The 13,296-nt window shown below is 35.6% G+C and overlaps 2 protein-coding genes across 2 annotated transcripts in view; both read left to right on the top strand.

The window, feature by feature from the left end:
• The window catches only part of alkbh2 (alkB homolog 2, alpha-ketoglutarate dependent dioxygenase), a 29,888-nt gene that overhangs the window by 12,313 nt on the left and 4,279 nt on the right, over positions 1-13,296 (top strand). The gene's annotated exons all lie outside the window — the stretch shown is intronic.
• LOC307159303 (uncharacterized protein) lies at positions 5,366-12,518 on the top strand. The gene is made up of 6 exons (XM_079872582.1): positions 5,366-5,804; positions 5,956-6,339; positions 6,567-6,617; positions 6,710-7,864; positions 8,059-8,082; positions 11,465-12,518. Exons 1-4 carry the CDS (start codon positions 5,759-5,761, stop codon positions 6,796-6,798), a joined length of 570 nt encoding a protein of 189 aa, XP_079728708.1. The 5' UTR covers positions 5,366-5,758; the 3' UTR covers positions 6,799-7,864; positions 8,059-8,082; positions 11,465-12,518.

Genomic DNA, 13,296 nt, shown 5'->3' on the forward strand with positions numbered 1-13,296 from the left:
TACCGGTTATGAGGAACAAAATCGACAGAGATGGGAGCAAGTAACGCATGTTAAAGTCAAAACAAAAGTCCTTACTATCAAGTCTCAAGTCCCAGTGTACAAAAAATGCAGTTCCTGCTAAGGATCAAGTCAAGTCACAGTACCAATAAGTTTGCGGGCACTTCCGAGCTTATGTTTGTTTATATTATTTAATGTGCTTATTTTGCTTGCAATTTTGCAAATGAAAGGTTTGTTGTATTCTTCATACAGCACTAAATAAGTGTCTTTATACAATTAAAATAATGTATATTGTGGGAAATACACTTGTCCCTTCATTTTATGTCTAAACGTCTGGAAACTTGACCTATGTCTTCAATATTGGGATATAAAAAAGTTACATATTTAATTATAATCGTCACACAACTTTATCCGTAAACATGTTTTATTAAACTGTATTGTCAGTACCCTACATTAAAAATTAATTCAGGCTTTTGTTTGTCATTAAAAATAATGGAGACCGATTAAAAAAAAGTTTTACAAGTGATTTCTTATACTTTTGCTCCATCTAATGGACAAAATGAGTACTATAGACTTAATACGGCTAATAGTTTGTAATTATAATTATTATAATATTGCTGTTAGCCCAAACAGAACAAAACAAGTTGAGATAAATAAAGATATTAAATATAAAAATTTAATAAAAAATGATTGGCAGCATTTTTAATCTAATCTTTTGGATATATATCAGGTACAGTACATGCGTGTTTTTTCTCTAAAAAAAAGACAAACAAAGGAAAAAGGTTTGACATTAATTGCACTGAACTACACAATATTAACAATTATTTTTATCTATCTCTTATTTTTGTTTTTCAGGAGCATTTTCCAAAATCATCATTTTTATCAAACAATAACAATATACCTGTACATATAAATCTTTATATAACCAAATACATAATATATAATACTGACAATAACACACACATACCACAATGTCTTACTGGACTAAAAGGAGAAAGACTATGGCCAGTGTACAAGAGATAGAAAGAGATATTTTAGATGAATACAAAACACAAACTGAAAACACTGAGGAATCTGTTCATGGTCACAAATGTCAAGACTCTGAAAGTATAGATCTCACATCTTCTTGTAATATAGTTTCCTCTCTTTTGTCCCCACATGAGAACTCATGTGATCTGGAAAAAAACACAGATGCTGATTTCTTCTGTGATTCTGACAATCTCTCTGATCCTGGTAGTATCCAATCAAATGAATCTGATAGCAGTAGCAACAATTCACTTAATCAGTTGCAAACTAAACTGCAAACATGGGCAGCATCTTTTTTCATCCCTCTAGTAGCTCTAACAGCACTATTGGCAATCCTAAGATCAGAATTTCCTGATTTGCCCAAGGATGCAAGGACTCTTCTTGGTACACAGACAAAGGTACCCGTAGTAAAGATTTGCAATGGTGAATATTACCATTTTGGACTGGTAAATGGCTTGCAAAACATATTAGGTAGGATCTCCAATATTGCTGAAAATTTAAAAACTCTTGCTTTGCAGTTTAACATTGATGGCATCCCCCTGTTTAAAAGCTCCAGAACACAATTTTGGCCAATTCTTGCAACAGTTGACTGTGATGAAACACGATCTCCATTTGTAGTTGGTTTGTTCTGTGGCAGTAGTAAACCGAGCTCACTCAGGGAGTATTTGAAAGATTTTATTGCCGAATTAAAATTTGTTTTGCAAGAAGGCATTGTAAAGAATGGTACTCATTTTAAAGTTGTTGTCTCCTCCTTTATTTGCGATGCCCCTGCACGAGCATTCATCAAAAATGTCAAGTCTCACAATGGCTATTTTGGTTGTGACAAATGTTCCCAGACTGGAGTATGGTGTAATAAAATGACATATCCTGAAACAGATGCTCCACTGCGTACTGACATGGATTATGAAATGATGACAAATGAAGAACACCATTTGAACAGTAGTTTAAGCCCTTTACACGAACTAGTAAAAATGGTAACCCAATTCCCGTTAGACTACATGCACACCTGCTGTCTTGGAGTAATGAGGAGGTTAATTCAAATGTGGATGAAAGGGAAAAAGCTTAGAACAAGGTTGTCATCACAGCGTATAGCAGAGATTTCTGACAGACTTGTTGCTCTCCGTTCTTTTATGCCTCAAGAGTTTGCCAGGAAACCTCGTTCTTTGACAGATGTGGATAGATGGAAGGCCACAGAGTTCCGCCAGTTCATGATATACACTGGTCCCGTTGTGTTAAAAGGATGTGTTGAATCCGCAATTTATGACAACTTTCTTCTCTTTTCTATTGGCATGTTTCTGCTGCTTAGTCCCGGCCTCTCTGATTCAATGATTGAATTTGCTAAAAAGGCTCTGTTGTCATTTGTAACACATTACATCAGATTGTATGGCACAGACGAAGTAGTTTTCAATGTCCACCAGGTTATCCATCTTGCAGACGAGTATAAAGCATTCGGCCCTCTTGATAATATAGCGGCATTTCCATATGAAAATTACCTGGGTGAACTGAAACGATTGGTTAGAAAACCAGATTGTCCTTTACAGCAGGTTGTCAAAAGACTTTCAGAAATGCTTCCAAAAGAATCTCATCAATCTAATCTGTCATCAAGTTCAAAAGAGCTAAAAAAGGTGCATTTCTCAGATTTTGTTTTGTCACCCAAACAAGGAGACAACTGTATCAAAATCGACACAGACATAGCCATAATTAAGGATATAATCAAACAGAATGAAAGCGTTCATATAGTGTGTCAGAGGTTCCAAAAAACAGAATCATTTTACACTTATCCATGCGACTCCTCTGCACTTGGATGTTATAGAGTCTCTGTCTTGCAAGAAAAGACTGAAATAGTACCTTTGTCCAGTGTAAAACACAAGTACGTACTTCTTCCTGAAAATGATAATGGGTTTTTTGCAATACCCCTTCTCCATTGCAGATAGTGTTTGTTCAGCAGAGTGAGCACAGATGTAGTGTCAGGCTTTTGGAAATTATTTTAAATTTAAATAAACATAAAATATTGAAAAAGTTGAAATAAATCCTATAGGGTTATAGGATTCTATCATCATTTACTCACTCTCATGCTCCAAACCCATACGACTTTTGTTCATCTTCATAACACATATTAAGATATTTTTTTAACGAAATCTGAGAGATTTGGGTCACTCCATTGACAGTCCAGATAACCAAATCTTTCTAGATCCAAAAATGTCATAACATAGATTACACCTCTCAATTCAATTTGTGTTTGTAAAAGTAACTTCAAACACACTGGAACAATCCTCATTGGTGGGTTACGCACAAATACAAGCACTTGGGTGTATGCAATGCACTGTACATCTGTTTTAATCAATGTCTATTATGGCTAAATTAAATCTGTCCATCATATATAGCATTTAAGTCTTTTCAGAAGACTTAGATTAAACCTCTTGATTCATACTGATTCGTTTTTAATAGTACGATGACATTTTTTGATCTAGAAAGTTTTGGTTATCTGTACTGTCATTGGAGTGACCAAAATCTCTCAAATTTCATTAAAAAATATCTAAATATGTGTTTCTAAGATGAAAGTGAGTAAATCATGACAAGATTTTCGGGTAAACCCTTTGAAAGTTTGTTGAGGTGAGGTGACATTGTGAGAGAAGGGAATATCACTCATTTTCTTCCTGCTCATTAAAATAAAAAGATACTTTAATTTAACACACCCACTCTTTCTGTTATTTTCACTGCATACAAATAAGTACATTGCATTACATACAAATAAATTAATTCATGCCTGACTTACTCCACTGTGATTGGTATGGGTAAGGGAGCTGAACACGCAGCAACCCAGAACTAATCACAGCTGGGGTCAACATTTCTCAAATTTCTTATCTTTCCCAGACAATAATGGATAAAGTGAATCAGTATACATTAATAGAATTTCCTGACAAAAGCACAGATGTTGTCCCAGACAATTGGCTTTTTGGACAAAAGTGCTACTGGCCAAAATACACTCAAGAAAAATTAAAGGTGGCAGTAAAGAGACAAGAGCCTGTACAAGCTGGATGGAAACTATTTGAGCCTGTGCGATTGCTTAAAAAGTGTGGTAAGAATGTTTTTCTTTTTTTTTTATATTATTTATTTTATTATCTCAATGCACTGATAACTATACATGCTTTGCTCAATCGTATATATTATTTATATCTATATTACTAGAAACACTAGAAAAAGCACAGAAGATGCTTAAAAAGTATGTGGACTGTGATATCCACACGTCGGAAATAACTTCTGACGAAGAGGGCCATAATGAAAGAATAAAAAGAAAGAAAAGGTAATTTAAGGTTTAATGATAATAAATATCAAAGACTTTTATAGGTGTTGTCGGTAACGCTTTAGATTACAGCCCGGAAAGTACTGCGGAATTAAGACAAATTTACAGCGTATATACTTACTTTATAGGTCCACTATAATTACCGAAAGTTACATTGTAAAATCGCTTTAATTACGCAGTACTTTCCGGGCTGTAATCTAAAGCGTTACCGTGTTGTCTTATTGAGAAATAATTTTACTGTTTCCCTTTACAGGCCTAATCCACGCTTCCTAAACTTCACAGAGAATGATTCTGACCAGGATGATAATGCACCAAAAAAATCACGGCTCCCAGCTGCCCCCGTAATTGACATTCCAGGTATTATGGAAGTCTAATTAAACTGTTTTTGTAGTTAATTTTAAGAAAAAACTCTTCATGATCATATGTCCCTGAATTTCAAGGCGATTCAAATCTTTAAAAAAAAAAAAAAAAAAACTTTAAAAGTAAATTCCCATTGAATTTAATTTGAAATGCACTGAACCTGTCATAAAATTGGATGGACATATACAGTATATATGGGTTTGTGAAATGGAGCGGCCTTACGGGATGCTGGTCAGGGGCTGTAGCCGACACTGGATGCTGGTCAGGGGCTGTAGCCGACACTGGATGCTGGTCAGGGGCTGTAGCCGACACTGGATGCTGGTCAGGGGCTGTAGCCGACACTGGATGCTGGTCAGGGGCTGTAGCCGACACTGGATGCTGGTCAGGGGCTGTAGCCGACACTGGATGCTGGTCAGGGGCTGTAGCCGACACTGGATGCTGGTCAGGGGCTGTAGCGGTCACTGGATGCTGGTCAGGGGCTGTAGCCGACACTGGATGCTGGTCAGGGGCTGTAGCCGACACTGGATGCTGGTCAGGGGCTGTAGCCGACACTGGATGCTGGTCAGGGGCTGTAGCCGACACTGGATGCTGGTCAGGGGCTGTAGCCGACACTGGATGCTGGTCAGGGGCTGTAGCCGACACTGGATGCTGGTCAGGGGCTGTAGCCGACACTGGATGCTGGTCAGGGGCTGTAGCCGACACTGGATGCTGGTCAGGGGCTGTAGCGGTCACTGGATGCTGGTCAGGGGCTGTAGCCGACACTGGATGCTGGTCAGGGGCTGGAGCCCCTGTAAAAAACTCACAGTAAATGATGAGCAGCTCAGCATAGTCTATATATTGGGCCAGAGAAAACTGTATTCTTTTCTCAGGCATCCTTGAACGAACGGTTAATTTAACCCGTTTCGAAGTGTCCTTAACAGCAACATCATTGAAATCCACTAATTGAGAAAGTTCACAAAAGTCCGCCTTTATTGATTATCAAACATGACTGAATGAATTCAAAGCACACAATTGTATTACGCAAAACCCTGCTGTTAATTTAACTTGATCATAATTATTTCAGAAAGTCACATGATCTTTGAGACCAGTCCAGCTGTCTCAAGCCTCTATTCACTAGGTATGTGTTGCAATGTTATTCTTTAAAAAAAATGTTTTGCCTCTTTTACATTGTATCACAGCTGTTATAATTGCACTTCCAGATCCACAAATCCTGTAATATCCTTTTAGAAATTTATTTAGTCTATAAATAAACTGCACATTTTTCTCAGAAAATCCACACAGGGTACACCAGGGCGGACACCAGGGATCACACCAAAACACGAACACCGAAGCACACCTGGACACACACTACGGCGGACACCAGGGATCACACCAAAACACACACAACGTAGGACTCCTGGGGACACACTACGACAGACACCAGGGATCACACCAAAACACGAACAACGTAGGACTCCTGGGGACACACTACGACAGACACCAGGGATCACACCAAAACACGAACAACGGAGGACACCTGGGCACACACTACGACGGACACCAGGGATCACACCAAAACACGAACAACGGAGGACACCTGGGCACACACTACGGCGGACACCAAGACGCAAACCACGGAGCACACCGGGGCACACTGACTGAACTGGTCAATGGTAATGATCAAAGCTATTTTTTCTATTTTGAAAACAGTTATTTGAAACTTTTTATTAGACCATTAAGTTTCCTAGGGGGGAGATTTATGTTGATTTTATGTTCTTTCTTAATTTTGGAAGACATTATTCTTTTAGGTGGGACTTACAGGCTAAATGTAGGCTACTTATTCACTATAAATGTTGACATCCATCCTAACTTTTCCTGCAATGTCACTTTTTTTTTAAAGAGAGATACATGAACCACAACTCCAGTCCGACTGTCTCAGACATCTTTTCAGGTGATTCTTCAAACTGCTAACCTCTTTAAGACTAATTGTTTTACAGGTGAGTTTTAAGTGTATGAAAAAAACTGTTGTGTTGTTTTCTTCAGAAAATCCAAGTAGAGCACAACAAACACAGAATGAACATACCAACGGTAATAAATCAAAAACAAAAATTCCATTCCAATTTAAACAGTAAACCTGTTCTGCTGATGGTGATTATTAATGAACTAGTAGAGTTTCTCTCTCTTAATACAAATAAAGTATTAATATATTTATTTACTTTATTTGTAGAGTTGTCTCCTTTCAAGAGGAATGTGTTAAAAGCTCTCCTGGAAATTAAGGCAGAGCTGAAAGAGCAGAGGGCAATGATCCAAAAATTACAGGGAGTCCCTCTACCTCAACCAGAAATAGGATGCAGCTTAGGTTTACCTTTACAGTCTCTAGAAGATTTTGATGCTTTGGAGAGGTTGGACGAGACAGAAAAAAACAGATTGGTAAATCTTGTAATGCAATTACACTTAACCTACGCTGTTTGGGAAATATGGAATTTGATTTAATATCCAGGTCTTGATAAGTATGGAAAAAAGAAAACAAAGATTATTGTTTCCAGACGATTGCCCATATTCAGTTTTCATTAAAACAGAAACCATTAGAGATGACTGTACTATACCAAACATAATGCTGAAAATAATGCTGTAGAAACATTTACACTGATATGGTTACTGTAGACTTTGTCAGTTTGAACGAGTCAGGCCATTCTCTGTTGATCTCTCACCTATAGAACTTCACTGGATGTTTTAATTTTTTGGCACCAATCTGAGTAAATGCTAGAGACACTTGTCTGTAAAAATCCCAGGAAATCCACAGAAATAGAAATACTCAAACTAGCATTTGACACCGGAAGCAATCATTTATGTTTGCAAAAAAACAAAACACACACACACAAACACACACACGCACGCACGCACACACGCACACACACACACACACAAACACAGTCTAGAGTCTGTGGATGGAAATACTTTGATGAGAGATTCACAGAGAATGGCAAAAAAAATTGGGAAATGGGAATTAATGTGAACACTGATCTCTTTTTTATTAGTTTTTCCAGCTGTCACTTCTGGGTGGTCATAAACTGGAAGACACAGTAAGGAAAATGTTGAGCCACATTTTGACAAACAATCTGGCTTCATCATTTAACTGGGCAGGACGTGGACAAAAGAGGAGCTTCGAGACCTCAAATCTCTCGAAGATAATGTTCCGTAAGTAATAGACTAACTACTAAAAGAGCTTTTCACACTATCTTTGTTTAACAGTTTTGCCAAATCATTTAGGAAACTCCCCTGCAGTCAATAATTGTATCTCTTAAAACTCATCTTTGATCACCAAAAAGAAAAGGCAAAAGTCAAAGCCCTATGCTGCAATGCGAGTTTAATTTTGTTCCATAATGTTTCAGGTGCATTGAGAAGTACAGCACAAGGTAAAGAGGCTTCCAAGGCAGACTTTTCTGAGGCAGTCAAAAAATGGTTGCGTTACGCTCCAGACAGAGATGGTGGCAGTGGCAGAAGATCATCTGTTATTTAATTGTTAATTTTTTTGTGTCAATCTAAATTAATTACAGTTATTATTATATAGTATATAGTATTGTTATATAGTTTAGGTAATAATTTGTGTATCTAATATCTGTAATTACGGTGACGCATTGCTGCCACTTACATAATATTATTTTTTCCCCTCAATTATGTCGTAATAACGAGATCTTATGTCGTTTTAACGACATCTTTTCTCGTAATAACGAGATCTTATGTCGTTAAAACGACATCTTTTTCTCGTAATAACGAGATGTTATGTCATTAAAACGACATCTTTTTCTCGTAATAACGAGATGTTATGTCGTTAAAACGACATCTTTTTCTCGTAATAACGAGATGTTATGTCGTTAAAACGACATCTTTTTTTGCCCTTATAAGGACATGTGTCATGTACAAAATATGCATTTATCCACATAAAATTGATCACACGTTCAAAAAGCTTAAGCAAATAGTAGCAGCCCCCAATCATGCAAAATTAATCAATAAGGCCCTTTTTTGAAAATATATTTTAAATAGGCCTATAAGTTTTTTTATATATATATTATATAAGATTTATTTTTGTTAATAGGCTATATCTTCATTCATTACCTAGAGATATAATTAACCAAAAAGTAGTCAAAACACATCTAACAGAAAATTTTACAACATTGTGTTCTTATTTTGTTTAATTAACGAAATGTCAATCTTCGTCTTTATAACAGAAGATACAATACAATACAAAAATCTTCTAGATACAGCCTACAATCTTCACATGTATAACGGATTGTCACCTTAAACAGTCCTTTGTGTGGTGGAATAAGCAATGATATATATAAATATATGGTTAGTATTTTAATTTAAATTTAAATTTTACTTTATTATTTTATTAGTTTATTAATTATGCTAACTCAACTAATTAAATGTGAAGAGCTGGATACTAGTTACTAATGAAATAATGTCAGATATTAAATGTAGGCTATTGATTAGAGTTGCCATAGACTAAAGGATTTTTCTAGACTAGTAGTCATTCATTTAAGCAATTAGAACTAATCGCACGTTTATATTCAATGCTGGGTGCATGTACGCTATAGCCTATATTCCGCGCTCAAGCGCATGCATAAAACTTGCCGCAAAGCGCCGGCAAAAGTATGCTAATGATATGATAAATGTATCTGAAAAAAAAATAACGAAGCATTTTAATTGTTTATTAATGAACTATTATTTTCTAAATCAGTGTAGGCTGCCTGCATACGTATCTCCATACATCTCCGCTGTAATGTATGAGCCTTTCATACGGACAGGATTACATAATCAGATGGTAGTCTATAGCCTACCGTATATGCTTTCGATTGGATTTTTTTTCGTTGGTGGACATTTTTTTGTATAAACTTTATAGTTATATTTCTCATGTTTGTGACTGTGAGGCTTGTCTATACACTGTTTTCCAGTTCATTTTTGAGGCGCGCTCCAATTCACAGAGATCATGAAAGCGTGCCCTGTTCGTTTTATTTTATTTTACAAAAGCACACCGTTTTCTTGTTGTTGTGAGTTTACCCAAATAAAAGTAGTTGCGACTTATGTATTATTATTTTCTGTATGACCAGAAATGGAGTATTTTAAGTTGTTTCCACTGTTGATGGGAAAATGCGAGTGATGCCACCGGCGCCTCCATCCATGTCATATTGCGCGCTCCACACTCCGCACAAACACTTGGATATGCGCTTCATAACAGCAAACATTTATCTAGGTTAACGTTAGAGCGAGCGGCCATGCCAGACGGATAATCCTCTTCATGTTTAACTAATCAAATTCTGTTGCATTTTATTGCGCCAGTTTGAAAAGGGCGGCTGAAACACTTAGCCTATACAGATAAATGCCCAACGCTGGTGTTTTTCTTTAAACAAATTCGTTTAGGCTTTAAAATAAATATTGTTTATGGGCTAATTAATGCCACAATAATTTGTTTATTTTATTGGCTACTTGTATTTTTCATTTTTGTTTTGCATTGAATACCATTGAATATTTGCATTGAATGCATTGAATATTTGCTGTGCACCGCAATGCCATCCTCCCATAGAAAGACACGTTAAGAGCCACCTATTTTCTTTATAATAAAGGGTTTCTGTGGAAGGACAACATATTCTTTATTACTGAAGCTTTTTCTTTATTATAAGGGTGTATTATTCCATTAAAAAAGTACTGTTTATAAGGTGACAATCCGTTATACATCTTGAAGATTTTTGTATTGTATTGTAGGCTATCTTCTGTTATAAAGACGAAGATTGACATTTCGTTAATTAAACAAAATAAGAACACAATGTTGTAAAAAATAAACAACTTAGGCTATGTTCTGTTAGATGTGTTTTGACTACTTTTTGTTTAATTATATCTCTATGTAATGAAGATGAAGATATAGCCTATTAACAAAAATAAATCTTATTAGGCCTATATAATATATCATATTAAAAAAAACATATAAAATATAAAAAAGCCTATATAAAATATATTTTCAAAAAAGGGCCTCATTGATTAATTTCATGATTGGGGGCTGCTACTATTTGCTTAAGCTTTTTGAACGTGTGATAAAGGCGCGATAGGCTGTCAATTTTATGTGGATAAAGGCATATTTTGTACATGACTACACATGTCCTTATAAGGGCAAAAAAGATGTCGTTTTAACGACATAACATCTCGTTATTACGAGAAAAATATGTCGTTTTAACGACATAAGATCTCGTTATTACGAGAAAAAGATGTCGTTTTAACGACATAAGATCTCGTTATTACGAGAAAAGATGTCGTTTTAACGACATAAGATCTCGTTATTACGAGAAAAAGATGTCGTTTTAACGACATAAGATCTCGTTATTACGACATAATTGGGGGAAAAAAATAATATGTATGTGGCAGCAATGCGTCACCGTATGTAATAACTAATCTGTATAGGCCAACATGTTTCTCAATTGTTAAAATACTGATAAATTGTGTATACTTTGAGTTGTTAAATTAATTATAAGTATATTATATGTTTATTGAAATTATATTAAAAATATTATATGTAATATTACAGTATAACACTCTTGGCTTTTTACTGAAATATTTAAGGTTTAAACATTTTTAAATTACCCCAGGCTGTTTCAGTGAGAAAAGTTCTATAGGGTAAATAATCAACTAAATGAGGTAGGCTACAAATATAATGTTACATTGCTTGTAGTTATAATTGTTTGAACTATTATGCTAACAGATATTGTGGTCAACAATATATTTTATTTATTCATTTTATTTCTCTAGGTCTATTTTTAGGTATTTGCCAGCAATGAGACTGACACCATACAGCAGAGTTATTCGTTCCACTTAAAGGTATTTATGCATGCATGTATATCTATACTTGTTTACTTATTAATGCTAAATGGTTCAGGGGCTCAACAACTTTAGGCATGCAAGTTTTTTTTAAACAAAAATCTCATTTTAACCCACTACCTATTATACATGCATAGCAGCAAATATAAATAACGACAAAAGCAATAGCCTACTTTGTGTGAAAAAACAACAACTTTTCAACCATTGTGGTTTACCTGACCGTTTTTTCTTTGTGAGGAAAAACTGTGTCTTTGTACTTTGCAGGATTTATAGGTTGATTATATCTCGAAAGCTCATCACTCACTTGACCAGTGGATTTGGATTTCAGCCGTGCAGGTCGTAGGAATAGACGAGATGGTGGAAGACAACTGAGAGTTCGTAGGAAGCGTCATAGGAAGCATAGGAACTCGAACTTGAGGTAGGCTATTCTAGACAAAACATACACGCTGATTGGTCGTTCTTAAATGAGCGCGGGCTGAATGAACCAATGACGCTTATCTATTTTTATTTTATTTGATATTCTCCAGCTGAATGCAGATCTCCAGATGCTGACCTGGAACTACAGATGTAGCCTACTACTGTACACCACACCAACCTCTCTGCTTTTGCAGATGGCTTATTACTATCATGTTAAGGTATTATAATAGCAAAACTGAGCACCTGTGACAGTTTTTTTTTTTTTTTTTTTTTTGGAATTGCAAACTTTTTTCTCTTTTTGTCTCCAACAACACAAGTTACACCTTTTTGGACAAATTTTGCATATATAGATTGCTTGGAATACAAACAATATTGCATGTCCGATTGAAATGCGAAAAGATTTAGCAAGTGTGAACTGCAAAAAAAACAAAAACAAAAATACATTAAATACGAATTTTACAAATCCGTTTGTGGTTCCTACTCGAATCGCATTTCTCAAAATCTTCTGAGTCTGACTGCTCTGGCCTTAGCTCTCTACGTGCAAGATTACGGAAATCCCAAAAATGCACTTAACATTAACGCGCGAGAACACTACGTGCTACTTAAGAGTCGCTGTCCATTTGCGAAGTCCTTAAAATGATATAATCGTATCCGTGAACGTTTAACCTAATAATCGTCATCAGATGTGTATTAGCAATCAAGACAAGTGTATATAAAGCACTACATGATTTACTATTACTCCAGAGCACTCGTAGATCTACGATGATTTACGATGATTTTGCGAAACAGACATATTAGTAATATATTAAAGGATTAGTTCAGTTTCAAATAAAAAATTCCTGACAATTTACTCACCCCCATGTCATCCAAGATGTCCATGTCTTTCTTTCAAGGTTTTTGAGGAAAACATTACAGGATTTCTCACCATATAATGGAGCAAATGTTATACCACGTACTGGACATTGAAGTACGCCACCCACGTACTAAGTATTTATTCACGTGAAATTTCTCGGTACTAACAACACATATGAGATCATTAAACGACAAATTAAACCCAATGTACTAATCGATTGCTGTACACGGTATTTAATTATTATTTGTTATTTAACACATATATCTACAAACTCCACTGTCAACGGTTTTGCTATAATAATACATCATAGGCTATAATACTGTATGTAATTATAAATGTCAAGGACATTTTGTACATTGAATTGCATTTGGTTGAGGCTTAGAAAGAATGCCTGAATGTGGAATGTCTGTGTATTTTGAGTGTAAATGCTTTTTTCTATATTACTCTTAGGGTTTGTATACAGAAGATTTAAAAATGTATTTGTAAATGTATA

Source organism: Squalius cephalus (assembly GCF_949319135.1).
Source record: "Squalius cephalus genome assembly, chromosome: 5".
NCBI lineage: Eukaryota > Metazoa > Chordata > Actinopteri > Cypriniformes > Leuciscidae > Squalius > Squalius cephalus.

Bases quoted from the DNA above. Each gene is read 5' to 3' on its own strand.
- LOC307159303 (XM_079872582.1), top strand. From the start codon at position 5,759: ATGATCTTTGAGACCAGTCCAGCTGTCTCAAGCCTCTATTCACTAG. The intron at 5,805-5,955 runs GTATGTGTTGCA...CATTTTTCTCAG, and splicing joins CTCAAGCCTCTATTCACTAG to AAAATCCACACAGGGTACAC. The intron at 6,340-6,566 runs GTAATGATCAAA...TTTTTTTTAAAG, and splicing joins ACTGACTGAACTGGTCAATG to AGAGATACATGAACCACAAC.